Below are 23,378 nucleotides of genomic sequence, written 5' to 3'. Positions count from 1 at the left end.
CAAAGCTTTGCTCCCCAAAATGGTTTTCAAAGATCCTTCCACCCATCTTTTGAAGTCTGGCTGTTTCTTACATCTATTGCCACCAAGCACTGGTAAAACCCAGCTGCCCCTCATGGTCTGTCTCTGTGTTTTGTTGGCACCATACATGGTTATCTGCCACAAGCAGCAAATTGTTATGTTGTGTCCAGTCACTGTCAGCATCCTCTTAAATGAGTGTAACCTCAGGTCAGGGCCTGCAGTCCTAAAGCAGTTTCTTTCCAGCTGATTTAACCAAGCTCTTACTGGCTGCTTAATTTCTTTTTAAAATATCAAGGCAAAAATAATGAGGCTGTAATGGTTTGGAACAAAGGGACTGGTCTCTGCATTCATTGCTCTGGTGAAATCCTGGTGGCAAAGGGTGGTCTCTGCCCTGGAACTATCGATGCAACTGACAGAAGTGAACGTGAGTTAACTCGTATCTGGTTGTGGGCATGGAAATGAAGATAAACTATAGAAGACAGTGGTTGTCACCTGTGACCTTTACTTGCTTTTTATGCAGATGGATGAAGATGCTACACAGAAGGACAGAGCAGGCCACACACTCATATCACTTGGTTTGCAGCAGTTTTTAGGCACAAAGGTTTTAGACACAAATGCTACTCATTGGCACTCTGAGGAAAGTGGCTGGGGTACCATCTGCCGGCTCTGCTTACAAGATCTGTTTCCACAGGCTGTTTTTTTATGAGATCTAAAGTGTTTCTTGAATCCACAGTTGGAGAACTTCTTCTGAGGGTATCACATGCACCATCAGATCACATTGCTCATCTTCTTCACTGCCACACAGTATCAGCTGGGTTGGGGGTTCTGATACTTTCTGCAAAACAAATGTGTTCGCTCAAACACCTTCACGACTTCCACTTTTCCCCACAAACTGTTCCTCTCTGCCACAACTGCATGCAGACCCAGTGCTCAGGAACCCGCAGCCACAAAAGCTACTTCCTTCATTCTCACTTGAACTGGACAGTACATTTCAGCTCCTGTCTCAAACATGCTTCTCCTGAGTGAGAAAAGAGGCTGCTTTTGATTTGTTTCTCCTTACCAAGCTGTTGAGAAGCTCAGTGTTGATAGCAGGGGACATGGAGCAGTGCTGCCAATGACACAGCTGTTTTGTTCAGGGAGCAGCTGGTCAGCAGGGACAGTCCATGCCTCCCAAGCTGCTTCCCCACAAGCATCAGGAGCATCTTCCCTAATCAGGGCTGTAGACCAAAGGCAGTGACAGCCATGCAGCCAGCTCATGTGGGCTGCTTGACCCCTGCAGCTCAGCTCATCATACTGGAATGAGCATGGCACCTTGTGCATGTGTTTACTTTTTCTGCCTGCTTCATGCTCCTGTGAATATCCAACACCCAAAAAAACAATAAAACACAGTAAAAAAAGTTACCAGTGTGTCTGGCAGGACTGCAACAGGGCAGCAGGAATACTGAAGGATTTTGCTTGTTTTCCAGGTAACGAAAGACAGGGTCAAAGCAGCCACGGCAAAGCCAGCAGATATGAGGAGGGCAGTGACCAGCCACATGGATGTGCCACCTAGAAATAACAGAAGCAGCAAAACTTCTGAGAGGCAAACCTTGTGAGGATAAACCACTCAATGCAGTCAGCCTGCACCCTCTGTGGCTGATCTTTCTATCCACCCTGGTGAGATCCTTTGTTGGCACACTCCAGGGAAAGATACCTGTGCCAGTGTAGCGGGTTGTCCTCATGAGTCTTTCTTTTTTCCTTCCCCAAGGAACAAATGGGCAGCACATTTACAAATAAGACAGGAGGTATTGGGTGGAAATAAAAGGAAGAGCTGCTGGGGTGTCCTTGGGCATGACTAAACCAGGGGAATAGGAAAGAAGGGTGGCTGTTACCTTGTGCCCTCACACACTGTATCTGGCTGAAGCTGCTGCTTCTGTTGATCGCCTCAACATATGTCTGAGCTTTTACACAGTAATCAGGTCCTTCCTCCATGGTGTCCAGGTGAACCACAGAGCTGACCTCCTTCACCATCTTCCGCTGCATCTGCCACAAGCCCAGGGGAGAGAGCATCAGAAGACAGGGCAAACACCTAATTGTAAACAGGATTCCTGACATGATGCTAGCCCAGGCTTTACTGGGAGAAGGGGAAGAAATAGCAGGAGGTGTGAGAGAGGGAGAAAAACAGCAAACAAGGAAGCACAGTGGAGTGCAGAATGAGACCACACACATGGTTGAAGGGGATGGAAAAACAGAAATGTGAGCCTAAGAGGTATAATGGTGATGTTGGGTCACAATGCTAGACTATGACCTACTCCCCTGGTGTAAGGACTTGATGACTAAGATCTTGACTGGTCCAAGTTTTTGCTGGGATATGAAAATCACGCCTGTGTTAGTGTGATATGATAGGACTGCCAGAACCATGCTGTGACAGGGGTGTGAGAGCTCTGCTGTAACTCTAGAGCACTGAGAGGGGATGGACTGGGCTTGTGAGGAGCAAGTGAATTTAGTGTGTGCAACTGCAACACACTTCAGCAACCCTTAAACAGCATGTGAACACCAGCACATTATTTTCCTGCAATAAATAGGACTCCATTAACTGCTAGCAAAAAGAAGTCAGTATTTCCAGTCTCCCTAGTCAAGAGAGGACAGGTAACAGTTAACTAGTAGCTCCTAATTTTTGCTGTGTTTCAGATGCAAAGCCTGCACTCACAGAAGGCCTGATCAGCCTCCAGCATTACACACACATATGGATACTTCCAACAAACCAGTAGGGCTCTTCTGGTAGGGCAAGTCCTTCTCGCCATCAAAATCTCCCTCTCCACAGAAATGTGATCTTGAGGCCCACTAGTTTGAAAAGGTTTCAAGGATGAAATAATGTCAGTGACTATGTGTGGTCTTTAACCTCTTGCAAAAAAAATAATTAAAAGAGTCCCAGCAGAGAACTGGACATGTAGCAACCAGCAAACCTGGTGCTTGGGACAGTCCAGTAGTTAGAAACTGTTCTGAAGTTTGGAATTAATGCTTAGGTGATTAATATCATACGCTGAAGAAGAGTTAACATTTTGTTAAGCCCGAACACGGTTGATCTTGTTTACTTCAATTTCCGAAAGGTAGTCAAGATCTCCTTCAAAAGCCTGTTAAGCCAACAGCCGTGGGATGAAAAGGCATTGGAGTGCACTAACCAGGCTGCAACGGCCCTGACCAGTCCTGCCTGGCTCCCCCATCTTCACCCTCCTGTCCATGGCCCAGAAGCCCCATTAAACTCAGCCCAGAACCTTCAGTTGCAGTCTGAGCTATGTTGGAGTTGTGCCTGTCATAGAATCGTAGAATGGTTAAGGCTGGAAAGGACCTTAAGATCATCCAGTTCTAACCCCCTTGCCATGGGGAGGGACGCTTCATAGACCAGGTCACCCGAAGCTTTGTCCAACCTGGTTAAATTGTGCCCATGAGAATTTTTCCCCTTCATTTTTACAGTCAGTGAGTGTTCCTTAAATTGATCATCCCTCATCAGAAACAGGAACTCAGGGTTCAGATTTTCTGGAATAGTCAGCTCTGTGGTAGTCATCCTTGTTAACAACTGCTGGGGAAATAAGGGAATGTGGAGACTTGTATAGGGCTTCTGCACCTTCGACTGTGCAGGTTTACTCCCTAACCACCTTGGTAAAAACAAAAATAGCTGGAAAGGCTTCCACAGGAAGCAACTAAGTGGCCTGGGAGTCCTTGGCCTGGAAGAAGATACAGAATATGAAACTATTCAGAGTGGCAGGGAAAATGAATAGGGAATAACTGTTCTCTCTCTCTCTGTCCCTAAACCAAGATTAAGACTGCACAACAGTTAAGCTGAAGAATTCCTGAGTACAGGAAGTTGTATGTGCTAAAAGTTTACATAACTTGAAAACAACAGATAAATTAATGGAACAAAAATTCATCAAGGACTATTAATGATACTATTTCTGGTTCAGGAATTTCCTGGAGCTGTGTCTGTGAAATCTCAGAAAATAACCTGAGCGTAATTACACACAGGCTTTCTCCTTATTAATTTTCTTGGTTATCTCTATTGCCCACTGGCAGAGAGAAAACACTGGGTTTGATGGTCTCATGGTCTTACTTTATACAGCTGCTGAAATTTCTTGCTTTTATGTTCTGAGGTGCTGTGGAAGCACAAGTTCCCAGGAGAAAAAAAAATGTTAACATCTAGTGAAAACAGAAGGACCTGAATGGAGCATAAATTGTCACTGCTTCAGTATTACCCAGGTATAAGCAATGCCCTGAGCTAAGCAACTGGCAGCTCACTGTCACAGGCAAGCTGTTTTACAAAAAAAACCCTGAGAAAAATGTTGCCACCTCGGTGTGACATGTTAATCTTCGTCTGAGTAATCCAAATGATGTTTAGAGAAGAAAGTCAGCATAAACACCTTCAGTTCCTGCCTTCTGGTTTCTTTCAATGATTGAGGTCCCTGAAGGAGATTCCTCTTCCCAGAGAAGGAAATGTGGAAAGAAGACACAAGCTTCTCCACAGAGGTAAGACCAATGCACTGGTATGTGCAGAGGAATATGGCACACATTGACTCCAGACATGTCCCTCAGCCTCACATAAGGAGTTTGGACTGGCAAAGAGGCCCTGGCAATGTATGCATGCTTTCACTTTAAGTATGTAGGCTCTCTGTTGTTGCCCAAAACCCAAGGATAAAACTCACCCTACTCTCTTGGCCCTTCTTCCAATAGAGAACACAGAACTGAAAGGCTGGCCCCATGTCTTCCAGCTCCACTAATAAATGATAGCCATCTGCTATGACCTTCATCAGAGGTGGGGTCAGGGAAGCTGCCAACACAGAGAGAGCACCATTATCACATTAGAGGCAATCCTTAAAAGTAGTCCTGTTCCCAGCTAGGAGAGGGAAAGAAGCTGCCGCCATGAGCACAGTAACATTACTCTGAAATAATAGGCAGTTGCTTCAGTGGGGCCAAAGCTTCTCTCTGCTCTGCCTCTCACTGTGACTAGATACACTAGCAGAGTTTGAACAGGGTGACCGTGGCTGGCATTGCAAATGGGAGTTTGGCAACAGCTGAGTTGCACAGAACTTGAAAGCTTCTGAATTTTCTCCAGTAGAGGAAGCATCTGGCCTAAGAGTCCTGTGTGAACAACAGCAGCAGAACCAGCTGGATAACCAGAAGTTAAGACACCAGATCAGGCCAGTTCTGCTCCTGGGCATTAGCTTAGCACTAATATACAGGGCAGGAGGTGTGAAACCATTGCTTTTTCATGGGAATTTTGGCAGTTATTCAAATGTGAAGGAAAAAGCAGTATGATCCTCTGGCAGTGGAACTCTGTAACTCTGGCAATTCACATGAATGCTGATTTTCTTCTAGTGTCTACATGGTTTTAGATAGACTTGAGGTGATGACCTGATGTGACTAAGTTTTTGTAAATGTATGCAAGTAAATCTGCAGATTATTTGCTTCATGCTTACTTTGATATTCAAAGATTGGTTCAGATTGGGATTCTGCTGTGAAGAGTATTAGTGAAACAATCAGAATCAATCAAGCATGAATGAAACTACACACTGAACATTTGTGAACTGGGAATCAAAGCAGTACAAAGATCATGTCTGCACTACTTATATATGCCATTCTTTACCATTCCATTGTGGCTGAAACTGGTTTTAACTCCCTTGCTTTTAAGAAATGAAGGAGAGCAATGTATAGCCACATACAGAAGAGATGTTCTTAATAGAATTTGCTCTTACATCCAGTGAATTGCCATTAAGACTGAGCAATATGAAAAGATAAAATACAAATATATTCATAATGAGCATGCCGCAAATGGGACACCTGGAAAACTACTTTATACTTTCAAATTGAAAGGTGAGAATCTGCTTAACAATATGTCTCAAAATAAAACAAAGAAAGAAACAAACCAAAAAAGTCTTAACATCATTTGGAGGTTAAAAACAAATATTGGGATAATGTTTTAACAAATGAATATTGCAAGATGCTACTACTAACCAAACAGAAGCATTTAGATTTATTTCTAAGTTGGCACACTGGATACCAACTAACTATTGGAATTTTGATAAATGAAGAGAGACATAACTAAATCGTTTTTTTTTTATGAAGGTCTTTTAAAAGTGTCTTCCATGTGTCACTATAATTTATGTGTATCTACATCTAAGGCTTTGACACTGGAGCTATTTAGACTACAAGTACTATGGGCTGTGCTGATACCCTTACTGTCTATGAGCTACATACAGAATCAGTGGGCTGTGCTTTGAATTCCTTAGTTCCTCTCAGACGTAATTTCACATTTCCTAAGAGATGCAATAGCAGAGGCAAGGAAAAGCGAGCAGTAAAAATGCATAAGGACAAGAACTTACAGTGTTTTTTCTTTCTCCTTTAAATACTTGTACATAGATGCGCATTCATACTACAGCCCATTGCTGTAGTTGCTCTGAACTTTCACAGCTTAGACAGAAGATTGTATTGAGGTTTCTTAGACACAAGACTAAGCTGTCAAATACTTCACCATACCATAAGAAAGTTGCTGCTTTTCTTCATTAAGAGGATCAAGCTAAGGAATACCCTTCCCTATAAATGCCTGATGGTGTGGTCCATGGCTCAACTCTATGTCACCAGAGATCTCAGAAAAGGGAAGGAGTTTTCATCTAAAGCACTATCTGGAAAAGACTTCCACACCAAGAGACACGCTTACCAGCTTAGGTGGCACTTCTTATGGTGCTGCTTTGATTAAGTGCTCTGTAAGAGAGAGGACTGCTGACTTATGAAGTAGTATATAATTTTCAACGACTGATGAAGGTTTAAGATTGGGTCAGCTCTGATCTCGGACGGGCAATTTCTTTCCTGGCTAAAACTGATTACTGCTGCCCATCCCAGACTGAGACTTCCACTCCAATAGCGACCTTGACAGGGGTTTTCCACCAGTTTTTATCGCTGCAATCAGTTGACTACACAGCAGAGAACATAGGCAATGATTCCAGAGAAACACTGGAAACAGCATGCTAATTTTAGGCTGCAACATGATCCTTAGGTTGAGCTAGACCTCAAGCTTGCAGGGGTTGGAAGGATATGGACAAAATACCCTGCATTGCTAGGACTGCAGCAATGTTACAGTTTCCTTTTTATTTTCCTCTTCTGAGGTCACTTCATATATCTGACAACATGGGAGGAGGGAATCATGTCTGGAAGGAACTGGGATTTTCAGGACAGCATGAAGCAGATGGAGGGTGACATGGCTGTTTTCTAGAGTAAGTGCTTCCATAGGATCAGGTTCTGGACTCTCAGAAGTGACTAGAAGACATGGATTAGATGGAGCACTGACAGCAACCCTGGTTGATCAGAACCTTTTGAAATCAGAGGCAAGAGTAGCCAACTTGCCAAAAGAAATGTTTTCTTACCTGTCTTAGAAGCCCTGGAGATTCAAGCCCTGTAAATTTGGCCCTGCCTCAGGAGGAACTTATGTCCATGAACACAGTAGGACTAAGAGTGAAATGTCCCAAACCAAAATGAGAGAAACTGAGAAGCAGGATGTGCTTTGTGCATTCACTGGCTTTGTGTGTCATGCACAGTACATAAACATATGCATGAGCAATCCCTCAACACCAGACTGAGAAATTAACACAACGTAGCTAAGCCAAACAGCAGGACTCACTTGTGATGCGATTGAAGAAACCTTTCAGGGTGCCCCACTCTGATCTTCTAGTGCCAATGTCTGCCCTTACACGCAGGTTATAGGCCACAGTGGCTGAGATATCCTCTGTGATGTTGCACACCGTGGCTGTGGTGAGTGAACATTCACAGATGGGAATCCAGCTCTCATCTGCATAATCTCGTTCGTACTCCCTGAGGAGAGGAAAAGAAAACAAACAGGCGATAGTCTGGTAGGACAAATATCTGTAACATAGTCAAAGGCTGCTTTCTAGTTCTTTCCAGGTAAAACCAGTACTGGGGTGCATTGGAGCTGGAACACCAGGAGTGTATGAAACCAGTATGGGTGTAGTTTAGATCTTATCTAGACAAAATCTCCCAGAGCCACCTCATTCATGAGTCAAATGGAGCATGATAATGTAGGAGGTGGGGATAGCCAACACAGTGCTGATGCCCCAGATCCTGCCCACTCACTTCACTTGATCATCCCTGGTAAACTAGAATTCCAAAGCTATACTGTAGTACAAGTCATAGCTCAAGATGGATCAGAAACCTCTTAGAATGTGTTAGATGTTTAAAAGATGAACACTTAATAAATCTCCTTTCCTAAATAAACTGTTGCTAATCCTCCTAACTTTTGAATTCTCTGGGCAGAGGCAGTTTTCATATTTGGGCTTAATGCCCAGATATTTTAATATTTGGGCTTAATGCACAGCTTGGATTACTCTAGTATCTATTAACCTGTAAACAGTCTCAGAACTTGAGAAAAAGGACTTTTTTTTCCCCACCTGTAATGAACTAACATCTAGAGCATAAAACTTCTCCTATGTCTAAGAACTGAATAGTGCTGAAGACATCCAAAAAAGCCAAATTTTAAGTCTAAGTAAACAGTGTTCAAAGAACAAAGAACAACAGAAGTTACCCCTGAAACTCAACAGAGTATCTCACAGTTTCTCCCTGGACAATCACAGGACTCCAAGATAAGAAATGTTTCATGTTGGTAGAAAGAATAGAGATATTCTGAGGTGCTGGCAGCAAAGCATCTTCACCTAAAATTCCCAGAAAAAGAAAAAAATAAAAATAAAAAAGATATATGAATGTATATGAATGTACTAGGAAAAAGCTTACAGTACCACAAAACCATGTGGTACTGTATTAGAAATACACACTCTTTATTTCACTACTGTCACTTCGGCATTGGAAAAATTTTTTCAGAGAAGAAATGATAACCAACGTGCAAATGACAGAACAACTAGGCTTATAGAAAGGCAAAGCACATCTTTTCATTATTTCAGCTTTTCACTGTATCAGTAAAACAAGTCAAGCTTTTATAACGCTGTTCAATTTGATTTAATGAAGTCAAGTAACAGATATTCTATTGCACTCTATAGACTTTTCCAATGTCATGGTTGGAAATGTGTTATTTCTTTCCAGACTTGACTGGACTGGACACTGTAGAAGATCTTAGCTCTTGTACATCTTTTTTCATGTTGCAGGATTGTAATAATCTAACTGCTTGTAGGCTGTAATCAGAGTACCTCTTTGATTTATTTAATGGACTATAAACGAAATCATTACATTATGATGAGATTGGCAAAGCATATGGGATGGTACCTACAGTGTAGGTCATTTTATTCTATGGCATCTTGATGTAATATCCTTAACGGTGTTTGGACCAGCTCACAGAAGGTAGGAATCCCAATGAGCGTGCCCTGCACTACACTGTGAGAACAGACTTATCTCTATTCTGCTACTTTCCAGTCACAAGTAAAGTATGTTCTCTCTGTTCAGCAGGGAATGGCTCCCAGGGAACCATTGGAAGGGAGGAATGGAAGGAGCAGTTTCAACCAGCGCTGTGCAGCAGTGGTCATTTTGACACTTCCCCAGAAACAAGGTAACCATTCCATGACAATACAAGGATTATTTCCTAATTATTTTTAAATGACATCTATTTCATTTAACAAAGCCTATCTTTCATTAGTTTTTAACTGCCATTAAAAGAAGGTGTCTTCTTTTAAACTGTGCTTACAAAGTTAACCAGTTAATGTCAGTTGTTCTACTCAGGATCAAAACCAGGTTGACAAGTCCATGAGCAACATTTTCATGGTGGTTATTTTAGAGCATAAGAACGTTGGTGTTCTTTCTGCTTTTAGACTATTCCCTGTGTTTATATCTTTATAAAATCAGTAATGCCAGCTCTTTACGATTCTTTGGCATGTTACATGGATCTGTTAACACAATGCTTAGCTATTCTTTAAACTAAACGTCAGCTATCTCTAGGATGTGGAGCTTTCCTTCTTGCAATTTAGATAGCGGAAGAATCACTGGCTGCCATACCAGCACTTCTGGCTTGTTGGGGTCCATACTAGTTTCAAGACACTTTTTGTCTTTATTGACCTTCACTCTGCAGCTTAACTACCCATTTGGTCTCTAGTATTCTCTATGCTTCCCAACATTTAGATTGTTTGCCATCACTTTTTCTTGTATGCTTTGGGATACTCAAGTGTGTGACTTACGTAACGGACTTCAGTTATGTGATCAGACACTGTTTTTTCCACGACTCAGCACACACAATGATCATGTCTGAACAGGGCTGAGCTGTGCTGGAGTGTTTCAGAATATTTTCTCTATTTCAGAATATCTGTCTCTATGAAAAAAAGTTCATTGATTTAGCTTTCCGTTTGGTATTAATAGATTCAGGATAAGCACAAATTCTGCTACTTGTAAGAACTCTTCTCCATGAAAAATAAGATAAATAAAAACCTAATACTCACCTATGCTATCTACAGAGCATATTTCTTGATTTTTACAGGGCCACATATCTACTGTGGCAAAGCCAGATCACACAGCAGCTATTGGAGTGTTTGCACTTCAGTATGGGAAAGCAAAGTCTCCAGCACTACAGGTGAGATGGTGGTGGTGAGGTATAGTGTTATGGATGTATAATTCACGTGAAGGGTACACTAATTTGAACATCTGCCTTCAGATGAAGGGAAATGTTATCTCTACAGAACCCTTCATAATTAAAGAATACAGAAGCAGGTATCTGTATGGGCATAAGTAGACATATACCTGCATGTGTGTGCAGCTGTTACATGTAAAAAGTATAAGATTTTGTGCTCATAAGGTTAAATAATTAAATGACAAATTAAATGACAAATACACTAAAGTGAAACGTGCAATTCAGCTTTAGTATGTCTTACTTGATTGTTTGTATAAGAACGTTTGTAACTGCATAACCATGCCCTACTCCAAATACAGTGGGCAGCCCTCAGGAGTAAATCATAAAGATGTAAAGCTAAAACTTGAGATCTTTTCATCCAGCACACAAATTAAATGGGGTTACTGAGCAATAAAAGCAATGATGCACTTCCTTGCACTCTGCCTGGGACCCAAACCCATACTGAAAGCTGTAGTTTGGAAAAGAGTTTTATGCTCTTCCAAAATGCTGTTGATCTAGACACAGCATATCCTATGTTGTAGCCAAACAAATTACATTCGTCATTTCTCCAATCTGTCTGTTGCAAAAGCCCACAAGGCAATTGTAAGCAAACGTGTTTAACACAGGGAGAAAAGACAATTTGAGGTTATATAAACAGGGAAAGCACAGAGTATAAACAGTGAAGGATGCTTCCTAGTATTGAAATACTCCATTATCTGTGGTCTATACATTTTGAAAGGAGAAGAAATAATATACAAAGTGCAGGAGACAAATGGACAGAGAGAGCAGGCAGGACCCAGAAGGCTGTTAGCCCAGGGCTGTGTGCAACTTCCATTTGATTTTGGATTCACAAGCAATATGTAAATGCCTCACAGGAAAAGCCAAGCTCATCTTTCAAGTCAAGGTACTGACTCTTCCCCTAACATCTCCAGTCTTGCCAAAGAAAAGACATGTCCAGATTTTCTCTGTAAATAGCATTTCTGCCTCCCAATCTATCAGGAGTATACTACATTTTGTTTGCTACACTAAGAATGGATTTCAATTTAGACTGGTGATGACTTCTTGTTTAATATTTTTCCCCTTTGTGTTAAACTTACAGAATCTAAAATTTAAAAAAAAAAAAAATTAAAATTCATTATCAAGTCCAATACATTTGTCTGATATACTTTTCAGTTAAAAATGCCTTAAATAAACCCTGATAAAATTCCATTGCTCTGGGACAGATTCTTATGCCCTTCTTTTTCTGTGAATATAGAATGCAATAATATTTCATCTCTACTACTCCATCATTTTTTGCTGTTAGTTTACTGTTCACTACTATCACCACTACTTATGGTTCAATGTCAGTAAACACTGCAAAATATTAAGAAAATTACCTCTTTATTCTCCTTTCAGGGGCTAAACAAACACAAGAAGTAACTCCAGAATCAGCACTGCATAGTGTTCAGAAGCGCTTTACAACACCTGTGGTTTTTCTGGCATGCCCCTTAAAATTTTATACATAGGGCTGAGAAATCCTTCCTTACTGTAGTGCTAATAAGCATTAGCTTTTAACTTCCAAGCATTTAATCTCCTTTTCCAAATCTGGAGGACAACAATGTCACCAGCTTCTTGTATCATCAAGCGTGGTCTGCCTCTGTATATGAGTGTCCTGGGTTCAGCAGTAGCAGTCATGTTTTTTTCCTTTGTGTTAACTGGTGCAGTGCTGTGTTTTGACTTCTAGTTTTGAGAACAGCGTTGGTGAAGCCGATGTTTTCGGTTGTTGCTAAGTGATGTTTACCCTGACCAAGGACTTTGTGAGGCTCATGCTCTGCCAGGGAGGAGGGGAAGCTGTGAGGAAGCAGAGACGGGGCGCCTGACCCGGGCTAGCCGGGGAGGTATTCCATACCACAGCACGTCATGCCCGGGGTGGGGGGTAACTGGGAGTTGCCCGGAAGGACAGGAGCTTCCGGGTGGAACTCGTTTTCTTGGCCGGTGGTATCGTATTCTCTTCCCTTGTTATTTTCCCTTATCATTGTTTTAGCTGATAGTAGCGGTAGTGATTTGTTGCTGGACTGTTCTTGTCTCAACCCGTAGGAGTTGCACTCTCTCGATCCTCCTCCCCGTTCCTCCGGGAGCGGGGAAGGGGAGAGCCCCGGTGCAGGGAGGGGGGGGGAGACGAACACGGACCTTGATTGTTGTCAGCTTGGCACCACTCACTGGGAGTGAGTGAACAAGTTACCTGACTGGGTTTAAACCACGACAATGAGGAAACTTCAGTGAACGAGAATCTGAAAAGGGAATTCTGAACTCTAAATATTGGTGATGAGAAAAAAATGTCTGTAACACCCCATGAAGCTAAAGAAATTTCTATGCAAGCTGAGTGGTGAAAATGAAAGCATTTTAGACAACAACAATAAATCATGCCAAACAATATCTTTGGATGTACCTCTAACCTGACAACTCCAGGAACATCCCCTCTCTCACATCCCAATTGCACAAACTGACTGCAAACAGTCAGTATGTACCCCCTTGCCTGTTTTTCTTCCCATCACATGGGATACAAAGCCTGGACTCCCAGGCTTAGACACGAACATGCCGTCTCCTGACCTGTCGCAACCTCTGCGCAATCACAGGGGCAGGTTTAGACATAAACATTCAGTCAACATGTTCTTTGCTCAACAAGCAGACTACGACACAAACTTTCATATTTCAGGTCAAGGCCAAAAGAATGGGGGACACAGTGTAAGTTATCTCATCTTTTTCTCCTACTGTCTGTCACAGTGTAGAAGACAAAATTGCATGAGTAAGCAGCTGAGCCAGGCTGGCAGTCACTACGTACAGAGGCAACATGGCTCCTGTGCAGAAACATCACACAGCTAGCTAGGTCTTAAAGAAAAACACAATAAAAAAAAAACTAAACTTCTTTAAAGAACGGCAGCCCTGATTTGGCAGCTTCTAAAAAGCATTTGTCATAATCATCTGTATTCCACAGAAGAAACTGAGAGCATAAGCAACCTGATGCTGAGTCAGTGGTTTCAATACCCAGCAACAAGGAACTATAACTAATGATGTTTTGTTGTGTTTTGTTGGCCAAGAAAGCTTTAAAACTATTTTTGTTTTTCTGAGGCAGAGAACAGAATGGAGCAAGACACAACCTTAATTCAGAAGCTAAGATGGCACATCTAGAAAGAAAGACAGAACTGAGCAAAATCCAGGCACACTGGCCAGTCACGTTTGTTTTCTAGAGGACTGACCATCATAAAGACACTGAAGTATAGTCAGGAGATCCAAGGTCGAACTCCTTTCAGGAGGTGGGTTTGGAGCTTAGCATTTAGTTGGAGAAGCAGAACACAAATTGCACAGCCTCCTTTCAGGGTAAAGAGACCTTCAATGAACATTTTTGAGCTATTAGCACTTTATACCCTTCCTCTCTGACCCTACATCTACTCCACAGGTGGCGCATCCCCCATGCTCAAACTGATAAGCATTAAGAGGACTTGAAAGTTCAGCTTCTCACAGAACAGCAAAAAAGCAGACAAAACTACAATATTACGAATATCCTTCAAACTGAGACTCCCCTTTAGATTTCAGAATTGACTTGCAGAATGCAGAATTTGTGTATTGCCTTTTTCATTTGCTTATTCTAGTATTAACTTTAGAGAAAGAATTAAAATTCAGTACCTGACCTCATACTATTTGACTTCAGTTTTGTAGCAGTATGTTTAACAAAAGGACAGCCCCTTCATCTTAAGTCAACAGAAGATATTTTAGCCATTTACCTGTGAAATTTGATGCAATCAGAGTGCAGAGGAAGAAGCAGATGAGATTTAGTAACATTTTGCTCAGACTTGTCGGATTCTCCCACAGTCATAGCCTGTTGTGCAGATCAGGTAGCCCGGGAGCCCCATCTGAGCCAGCCATGATGCCAGCAAAGTGGAGACTCCAGGGGAGTATTGCAAACACCGCTTTTCTGCCTGTCTGCACCAGTGTCAAAGACATACCTATGTTGTTTGCAAGGGCGTAGTTACAGGGAGTTCCCGGGTAATCTGGTGCCAACATTTCTTGACAAGTCTGTGCAACTGCCGAACTAGATGGCATAATTTTGTTTCACATTGTTGGCAATTATAGGTAGACAAAGACATTGTAAGGAGGAAACAGTATTCAGCAGCTATTTCCATGTAATTTATATAGCTCTAAGTGCTCATTTTTTCTGCTCAGCCCCAAAACTAGGAACCAGGAAAGTTCCCCTCTCTTACTAAGGCATGCCTGTAGCCACAGACCTTGTATGGAGGACTGCATGCCCCTGGGCTGGCAGAAGGGAGTTGCGTGCTCCAATTTGTTTTCAAATAACACTTTTCGTGGCAGTTATGTTGGGTGTATACTGAGGAAGACATTCTGTTTTCAGGTCTGATTTAATGCAGACGCATGTATCCAAAAGTTATCCATCTTCCAAGGTCCATGGCTCTCCATTTTGCCTCTTGAGCAAAGGCAGGCTCTTCAGCTGGACGCAGCCCTGAGACCTTTTTAGAAACCCAAACTGCCAGCTGGTTCCCACGCTGCAGCAGCAGCAAGCTTTGTGTTTGTGAAGCTGGCTTCTTCAGAGGCCAAGGGAGACATGTTCTTCTATGTTATGCAAAAAGCTATTTAAATTAAATGAAATTCTGACCATACAGATAATGGAGGAAACAATACCAAACCCTACCAAATGTTTTCAGCTCTGTTGAAAGTGAGTATTAAAACCTCTCCTCTAAAGCCTCTTATTCTGTCTTACAATTTGTCACTTTAGAAAGGGCTTTCGTGTCTTAAAAATATTTCCTTTCTGATACCTTTTAATAGCAAATACATGGCTGATGTTTTCAGTAGTGAACTAAAGGGATCTGTCAAAACATGTGTAGCTTGTATTTTCCGAGGAAAGGATCTTTTATTTATTCATGAAAGAATAAAATCAGTATTCAGTTAATTACAGGTCTCCAGGTTCTCAGAAATGCAGGAACAGCACAAGCGACTGCACCCCAAAGTTTTTCCTTCCCTCCATCCTTTCCCTTCCTTTTAATTTCTTCCTTCCTTTGCTTTCTTTGCCCTCACTTCCCTTTCTCAACTTTTCTGTTCTTTCTGTCCTTATTCTTTCCATCTGTCCTTGAAATCCCTTCTTCCATTCCTCCCTGCCTTCCTTCCATCCTTCCTTTTCTTTCTTCCCTCCATCTTTGTGACACACGCTCCTGTATGTTTCCCAAAACGTACATATTTTCCTTCCATGCTAGAAAGATGTTCTCTGAAAGTATTTAATGGGTTTCAGGTAAACTTTTATCTTCTTGTTTTTCATTTTCCCAATCTACTACTATTTCTATCAAATGTTCATGAACTCAAAGGTAGGAGGACCGAGAGATTTTCCCAGAGGCTGGACAGCCATGAGTGGCAGGGTGTGTGGGATAGTATGGGCAAGTATCTAGGTCAGTGGGCCCCCCCAGTATTTTGGAATTTCACTACCGAACAACTGCAAAATCCAGAAGAATTAGTAAAACACTTAAATGAGGTGTGTGGTCATTCTGGCCATACCAGAGATGGACAAATCACGGCAACGTGCTGGGGCTTGGCCTATGCTTACAGGGCCTTGTTCAACACTATCCAGCACCTTCAAAAGGAAAAGAATGTCGTCGGATTTGAGGGCAAAGCGACAGTCGCTACTCAAACTTTGGCTGCAATGAACTGCGCAGCTACCCCAGTGGCAAGTACAGCAGCTGCTCAAACTTCAACTGCAACAGACAGCGCGGTTACCCCAGCTCCAAGCACGGTAGCTACACCACCCCCAGCAACAAGTACAGTCGCTACTCAAACCACAGTGATAATCACTGCAGCCAAACCAGAGGACCAATTCGTACCAATATCGGTTGCCCCTGTACGCAAGAGAACAAGCAAAAAGGAGGCAAAAAGGGTGAAGCGAGATGAAGAACCAATGAATTCACCACCCGGTCCAGAATCTGATCAGGAGTCATCCTCACATGACGAAGAAGAAGAAGAAGAGGTAACTTCTCGACCTCGGACCTCAACCGAGCTGCGGAATATGCGAAAAGATTTTACCCGTCAACCAGGGGAGCACATCATCACCTGGTTACTCCGATGCTGGGACAATGGGGCCGATGGTCACGAACTAGAAGGTACAGAAGCCAAGCAGCTGGGATCACTTGCTAGAGAAGGGGGAATTGACAAAGCAATTGCAAGAGAGAAAAAGTCCCTCAGCCTTTGGAGGAGGCTCTTGGCAGCTGTGAAAGAAAGGTTTCCGTACAAGGACGATGTTACGAGTCGTTCGGCCAAGTGGACTACTATAGACAAAGGCATCCAGTCTCTGAGGGAATCGGCCATCGTAGAGATGATCTATCACATCAAGCCGAATAACGGGGATACACCTATAGATCCAGATGAAGTTGAATGTACACGACCCATGTGGCGAAAACTTACACGGAATGCACCGTCATCATATGCCCATTCATTGGCAACAGTGACCTGGAATGACATAGTACCACTAACAGTGGATGAAATGGTTCATAAACTCCGAGAGTTCGAAGACAATCTCACTCCTTCCATCATCTCAGCTGTGAAAAAACTGTCCCAGGACCTCGACAAATTGAGGGACGATGTATCTGATTTATCCAGCTCCTCACGTGTACCAACACGCGTCTCAGCTATTAACAAAAGACGTCCTATTGTTCAAGAGAGGAGATACAGAAGGTATACGCCACGGGGTACCCTATGGTTTTACCTGCTGGATCACGGAGAAGACATGACAAAGTGGGATGGAAAACCTACTTCAGCTTTGGAGGAACGGGTGAGTGAACTGAAGAGGGGAGCAAGGGCCAAGACTGATCGTCCCATGAGAGCTACGGCTTCAGTCTCTGGTGAGCAGTTTCCCAGATGGAGTGGAAGAGCTGATTTTACTCCAGCTCCTGTGATAACGAAGAATAATCCCTTTCAACACGACTTAAGTGTCCAATGCTGTGACGACCATTAGAGGGGCCCTGCCTCCAGCCAGGTGGAGGTAGGGGACAATCGGATTTACTGGACTGTGTGGATCAGATGGCCTGGCACATCAGTCCCACAGAAGTATAAGGCTCTAGTAGATACCGGTGCACAGTGTACCCTGATGCCATCAAGCTGTCAAGGGGTGGAACCCATCTATATTTCTGGAGTAACAGGAGGATCCCAAGAGTTGACTGTGCTGGAGGCTGAAATCAGCCTGACTGGGAGGGAGTGGCAAAAGCACCCTATTGTGACTGGTCCAGAGGCTCCATGCATCCTCGGCATAGACTACCTCAAGAGAGGGTACTTCAAAGACCCAAAAGGGTACCGGTGGGCTTTTGGTATTGCTGCTTTGGAGACTGAGGAAATTGAGCAGCTGTCCACCTTGCCTGGTCTCTCAGAAGATCCCTCTGCTGTGGGGTTGCTGAAAGTTGAAGAACAACAAGTGCCAATTGCGACCACAACAGTGCACCGGCGGCAATATCGCACCAACCGAGACTCCCTGATTCCCATCCATCAGCTGATCCGTAGACTGGAGAGTCAGGGGGTGATCAGCAGGACCCGCTCACCCTTCAATAGCCCCATATGGCCAGTGCGAAAGTCTAATGGAGAATGGATACTAACAGTAGACTATCGTGGCCTGAATGAAGTCACACCACCATTGAGTGCTGCCGTACCGGACATGCTAGAACTTCAGTATGAACTAGAGTCAAAAGCAGCCAAGTGGTATGCCACGATTGATATTGCCAATGCATTTTTCTCCATTCCTTTGGCAGCAGAGTGCAGGCCCCAGTTTGCTTTTACTTGGAGGGGTGTCCAGTTCACTTGGAACCGACTGCCCCAGGGGTGGAAACACAGCCCTACCATTTGCCATGGACTGATCCAGACTGCACTGGAACAGGGGCAAGCTCCAGAACACCTGCAATACATTGATGACATTATTGTGTGGGGCGATACAGCGGAAGAAGTCTTTGAGAAAGGGAGGAAAATAATCCAAATCCTGCTGAAAGCCGGTTTTGCCATAAAACGGAGTAAGGTCAAGGGACCTGCACAGGAGATTCAATTTTTGGGAATAAAATGGCAAGATGGACGTAGACAGATCCCCACAGATGTGATCAACAAGATAACAGCAATGTCTCCACCAACTAATAAGAAAGAAACGCAAGCTTTCTTGGGTGCAGTGGGGTTCTGGAGAATGCACATCCCAAATTACAGTTCGATTGTAAGCCCTCTCTATCATGTGACCCGGAAGAAGAATGATTTTAAATGGGGCCCTGAGCAGCAACAAGCCTTTGAGCAAATTAAACGCGAGATAGTTCATGCAGTAGCCCTTGGACCAGTCCGAACCGGACCAGATGTAAAAAATGTGCTGTACACTGCAGCTGGGGAGAACGGTCCTACCTGGAGCCTCTGGCAGAAAGCTCCAGGGGAGACTCGAGGTCGACCCCTCGGCTTTTGGAGTCGGGGATACAAAGGATCTGAGGCCAGCTATACCCCAACTGAGAAAGAGATACTGGCAGCCTATGAAGGGGTTCGAGCTGCTTCGGAAGTGATTGGCACTGAAGCACAGCTCCTCCTGGCACCCCGGCTGCCCGTGCTGGGCTGGATGTTCAAAGGCAGGGTCTCCTCTACACATCATGCAACTGATGCTACATGGAGTAAATGGGCTGCACTAATTACACAACGAACTCGAATAGGAAATCCCAGTCGTCCAGGCATTCTAGAAGTCATCATGGACTGGCCAGAGGGCAAAGATTTCGGAATGTCACCAGAGGAGGAGGTGGTGCGTGCTGAAGAGGCCCCACCATATAATAAACTGTCAGAAAGTGAAAAGCAGTATGCCTTGTTTACTGATGGCTCTTGCCGTATTGTGGGAAAGCATCGGAGATGGAAGGCAGCTGTATGGAGTCCTGGACGACAAGTTGCAGAAACTGCTGAAGGAGAGGGTGAATCGAGTCAATTTGCCGAGGTGAAAGCCATCCAGCTGGCCCTGGACATTGCTGAACGAGAAAAGTGGCCAGTACTTTATCTCTATACTGACTCATGGATGGTGGCAAATGCCCTGTGGGGGTGGTTGAAGCAATGGAAGCAGAGCAACTGGCAACGCAGAGGTAAACCCATCTGGGCTGCTGCACTGTGGAAAGATATTGCTGCCCGGGTGCAGAATCTGGTGGTGAAGGTACGTCATGTAGATGCCCATGTACCCAAGAGTCGGGCCACTGAGGAACACCAGAACAACCAACAAGTGGATAAAGCGGCTAAGATTGAAGTGGCTCAGATGGACTTAGATTGGCAACATAAAGGTGAATTATTTTTGGCCCGGTGGGCCCATGACACTTCAGGCCATCAGGGCAGAGATGCAACATATAGATGGGCCCGTGACCGAGGGGTGGACTTAACAATGGACACTATTGCCCAGGTTATTCATGAGTGTGAAACATGTGCTGCAATTAAACAAGCCAAGCGGTTAAAGCCTCTTTGGTATGGAGGACGATGGTTGAAGTATAAATATGGGGAGGCCTGGCAGATTGACTATATCACACTGCCACCAACCCGCCAAGGCAAGCGCCATGTGCTTACCATGGTGGAAGCAACCACCGGGTGGCTGGAAACATACGCTGTGCCCCATGCCACTGCCCGGAACACCATCCTGGGCCTTGAGAAACAGATTTTGTGGCGACACGGCACCCCAGAGAGAATTGAGTCAGACAATGGGACTCATTTCCGGAATAACCTTATAGATATTTGGGCCAAAGAGCATGGCATTGAGTGGGTATATCACATCCCCTACCATGCACCAGCCTCTGGGAAAATCGAACGGTACAATGGGCTGTTAAAAACTACACTGAGAGCGATGGGTGGGGGAACTTTCAAGCATTGGGATACACATTTACCAAAGGCCACCTGGTTGGTCAACACCAGAGGATCTGCCAACAGGGCTGGCCCAGCCCAGTCAGAACTTTTACATATTGTAGAGGGGGACAGAGTTCCCGTGGTGCATATGAAGAATTTGCTGGGGAAGACAGTCTGGGTTATTCCTGCTTCAGGTAAAGGCAAACCCACTCGTGGGATTGCTTTTGCTCAGGGACCTGGATATACTTGGTGGGTAATGCGGGAAGATGGGGAAGTCTGATGTATACCTCAAGGGGATTTGATATTAGGGGAAAACAGCCAGTGAACTCAATTGTATGCTGTTGCCTGCTGTGTAATGCTTTTATAGCCCATCAACTAGATGTCTCCAGGTCACCAGCGACTGGCCCTGACTTCCCTCCAGCCATCATCCCAACAGAGAATGAACTTGGAACATCATGGACCGAATGGACTCGGCAGCATTATAGGGATTGGTCCATGCACTAAGAAAATGATTTTTTTTTCCTCTTGGTCTGTATGTATATGGATGTATATATGTGGGAGAGCGATGGTGTATTGAAAATGTGGGATCTGAGCACGACGTGAATGGTATGGAATAAGGGGTGGATAATGTCCTGGGTTCAGCAGTAGCAGTCATGTTTTTTTCCTTTGTGTTAACTGGTGCAGTGCTGTGTTTTGACTTCTAGTTTTGAGAACAGCGTTGGTGAAGCCGATGTTTTCGGTTGTTGCTAAGTGATGTTTACCCTGACCAAGGACTTTGTGAGGCTCATGCTCTGCCAGGGAGGAGGGGAAGCTGTGAGGAAGCAGAGACGGGGCGCCTGACCCGGGCTAGCCGGGGAGGTATTCCATACCACAGCACGTCATGCCCGGGGTGGGGGGTAACTGGGAGTTGCCCGGAAGGACAGGAGCTTCCGGGTGGAACTCGTTTTCTTGGCCGGTGGTATCGTATTCTCTTCCCTTGTTATTTTCCCTTATCATTGTTTTAGCTGATAGTAGCGGTAGTGATTTGTTGCTGGACTGTTCTTGTCTCAACCCGTAGGAGTTGCACTCTCTCGATCCTCCTCCCCGTTCCTCCGGGAGCGGGGAAGGGGAGAGCCCCGGTGCAGGGAGGGGGGGGGAGACGAACACGGACCTTGATTGTTGTCAGCTTGGCACCACTCACTGGGAGTGAGTGAACAAGTTACCTGACTGGGTTTAAACCACGACAATGAGGAAACTTCAGTGAACGAGAATCTGAAAAGGGAATTCTGAACTCTAAATATTGGTGATGAGAAAAAAATGTCTGTAACACCCCATGAAGCTAAAGAAATTTCTATGCAAGCTGAGTGGTGAAAATGAAAGCATTTTAGACAACAACAATAAATCATGCCAAACAATATCTTTGGATGTACCTCTAACCTGACAACTCCAGGAACATCCCCTCTCTCACATCCCAATTGCACAAACTGACTGCAAACAGTCAGTATGTACCCCCTTGCCTGTTTTTCTTCCCATCACATGGGATACAAAGCCTGGACTCCCAGGCTTAGACACGAACATGCCGTCTCCTGACCTGTCGCAACCTCTGCGCAATCACAGGGGCAGGTTTAGACATAAACATTCAGTCAACATGTTCTTTGCTCAACAAGCAGACTACGACACAAACTTTCATATTTCAGGTCAAGGCCAAAAGAATGGGGGACACAGTGTAAGTTATCTCATCTTTTTCTCCTACTGTCTGTCACAGTGTAGAAGACAAAATTGCATGAGTAAGCAGCTGAGCCAGGCTGGCAGTCACTACGTACAGAGGCAACATGGCTCCTGTGCAGAAACATCACACAGCTAGCTAGGTCTTAAAGAAAAACACAATAAAAAAAAAACTAAACTTCTTTAAAGAACGGCAGCCCTGATTTGGCAGCTTCTAAAAAGCATTTGTCATAATCATCTGTATTCCACAGAAGAAACTGAGAGCATAAGCAACCTGATGCTGAGTCAGTGGTTTCAATACCCAGCAACAAGGAACTATAACTAATGATGTTTTGTTGTGTTTTGTTGGCCAAGAAAGCTTTAAAACTATTTTTGTTTTTCTGAGGCAGAGAACAGAATGGAGCAAGACACAACCTTAATTCAGAAGCTAAGATGGCACATCTAGAAAGAAAGACAGAACTGAGCAAAATCCAGGCACACTGGCCAGTCACGTTTGTTTTCTAGAGGACTGACCATCATAAAGACACTGAAGTATAGTCAGGAGATCCAAGGTCGAACTCCTTTCAGGAGGTGGGTTTGGAGCTTAGCATTTAGTTGGAGAAGCAGAACACAAATTGCACAGCCTCCTTTCAGGGTAAAGAGACCTTCAATGAACATTTTTGAGCTATTAGCACTTTATACCCTTCCTCTCTGACCCTACATCTACTCCACAGGTGGCGCATCCCCCATGCTCAAACTGATAAGCATTAAGAGGACTTGAAAGTTCAGCTTCTCACAGAACAGCAAAAAAGCAGACAAAACTACAATATTACGAATATCCTTCAAACTGAGACTCCCCTTTAGATTTCAGAATTGACTTGCAGAATGCAGAATTTGTGTATTGCCTTTTTCATTTGCTTATTCTAGTATTAACTTTAGAGAAAGAATTAAAATTCAGTACCTGACCTCATACTATTTGACTTCAGTTTTGTAGCAGTATGTTTAACAAAAGGACAGCCCCTTCATCTTAAGTCAACAGAAGATATTTTAGCCATTTACCTGTGAAATTTGATGCAATCAGAGTGCAGAGGAAGAAGCAGATGAGATTTAGTAACATTTTGCTCAGACTTGTCGGATTCTCCCACAGTCATAGCCTGTTGTGCAGATCAGGTAGCCCGGGAGCCCCATCTGAGCCAGCCATGATGCCAGCAAAGTGGAGACTCCAGGGGAGTATTGCAAACACCGC

General features: G+C 43.9%; 1 protein-coding gene across 1 annotated transcript; it reads right to left on the bottom strand.

Annotated features, from left to right (window-relative positions):
• Positions 1 to 286: 286 nt before the first annotated feature.
• IL20RB (interleukin 20 receptor subunit beta) lies at positions 287 to 23,283 on the bottom strand. Its single transcript, XM_061473981.1, has 8 exons — positions 23,192 to 23,283; positions 14,364 to 14,429; positions 8,582 to 8,719; positions 7,664 to 7,854; positions 4,695 to 4,819; positions 1,890 to 2,040; positions 1,421 to 1,566; positions 287 to 853 (listed from the first exon to the last, which is right to left on the bottom strand). The coding sequence occupies exons 1-8, from the start codon at positions 23,281 to 23,283 to the stop codon at positions 728 to 730; spliced, it is 1,035 nt and encodes a 344-aa protein (XP_061329965.1). The 3' UTR covers positions 287 to 727.
• Positions 23,284 to 23,378: the final 95 nt, after the last annotated feature.

Source organism: Pezoporus flaviventris, unplaced genomic scaffold (assembly GCF_033815535.1).
Source record: "Pezoporus flaviventris isolate CSIRO_AGI_PZ_B2104156 unplaced genomic scaffold, CSIRO_AGI_Pfla_v1 ptg000078l, whole genome shotgun sequence".
NCBI classification, from domain to species: domain Eukaryota; kingdom Metazoa; phylum Chordata; class Aves; order Psittaciformes; family Psittacidae; genus Pezoporus; species Pezoporus flaviventris.
This window is presented reverse-complemented; position numbering and strand designations above follow the sequence as displayed.

Excerpts from the sequence above, each read along its gene's own strand:
- IL20RB (XM_061473981.1), bottom strand. The coding sequence starts at position 23,283 with ATGACTGTGGGAGAATCCGACAAGTCTGAGCAAAATGTTACTAAATCT. Across the intron at positions 14,430-23,191 it reads GATTGCATCAAATTTCACAG|TCTGAGCAAAATGTTACTAA; the intron begins GTAAATGGCTAA and ends GAATCCGACAAG. Across the intron at positions 854-1,420 it reads CAGTCCTGCCAGACACACTG|AAAGTATCAGAACCCCCAAC; the intron begins GTAACTTTTTTT and ends TTTGTTTTGCAG.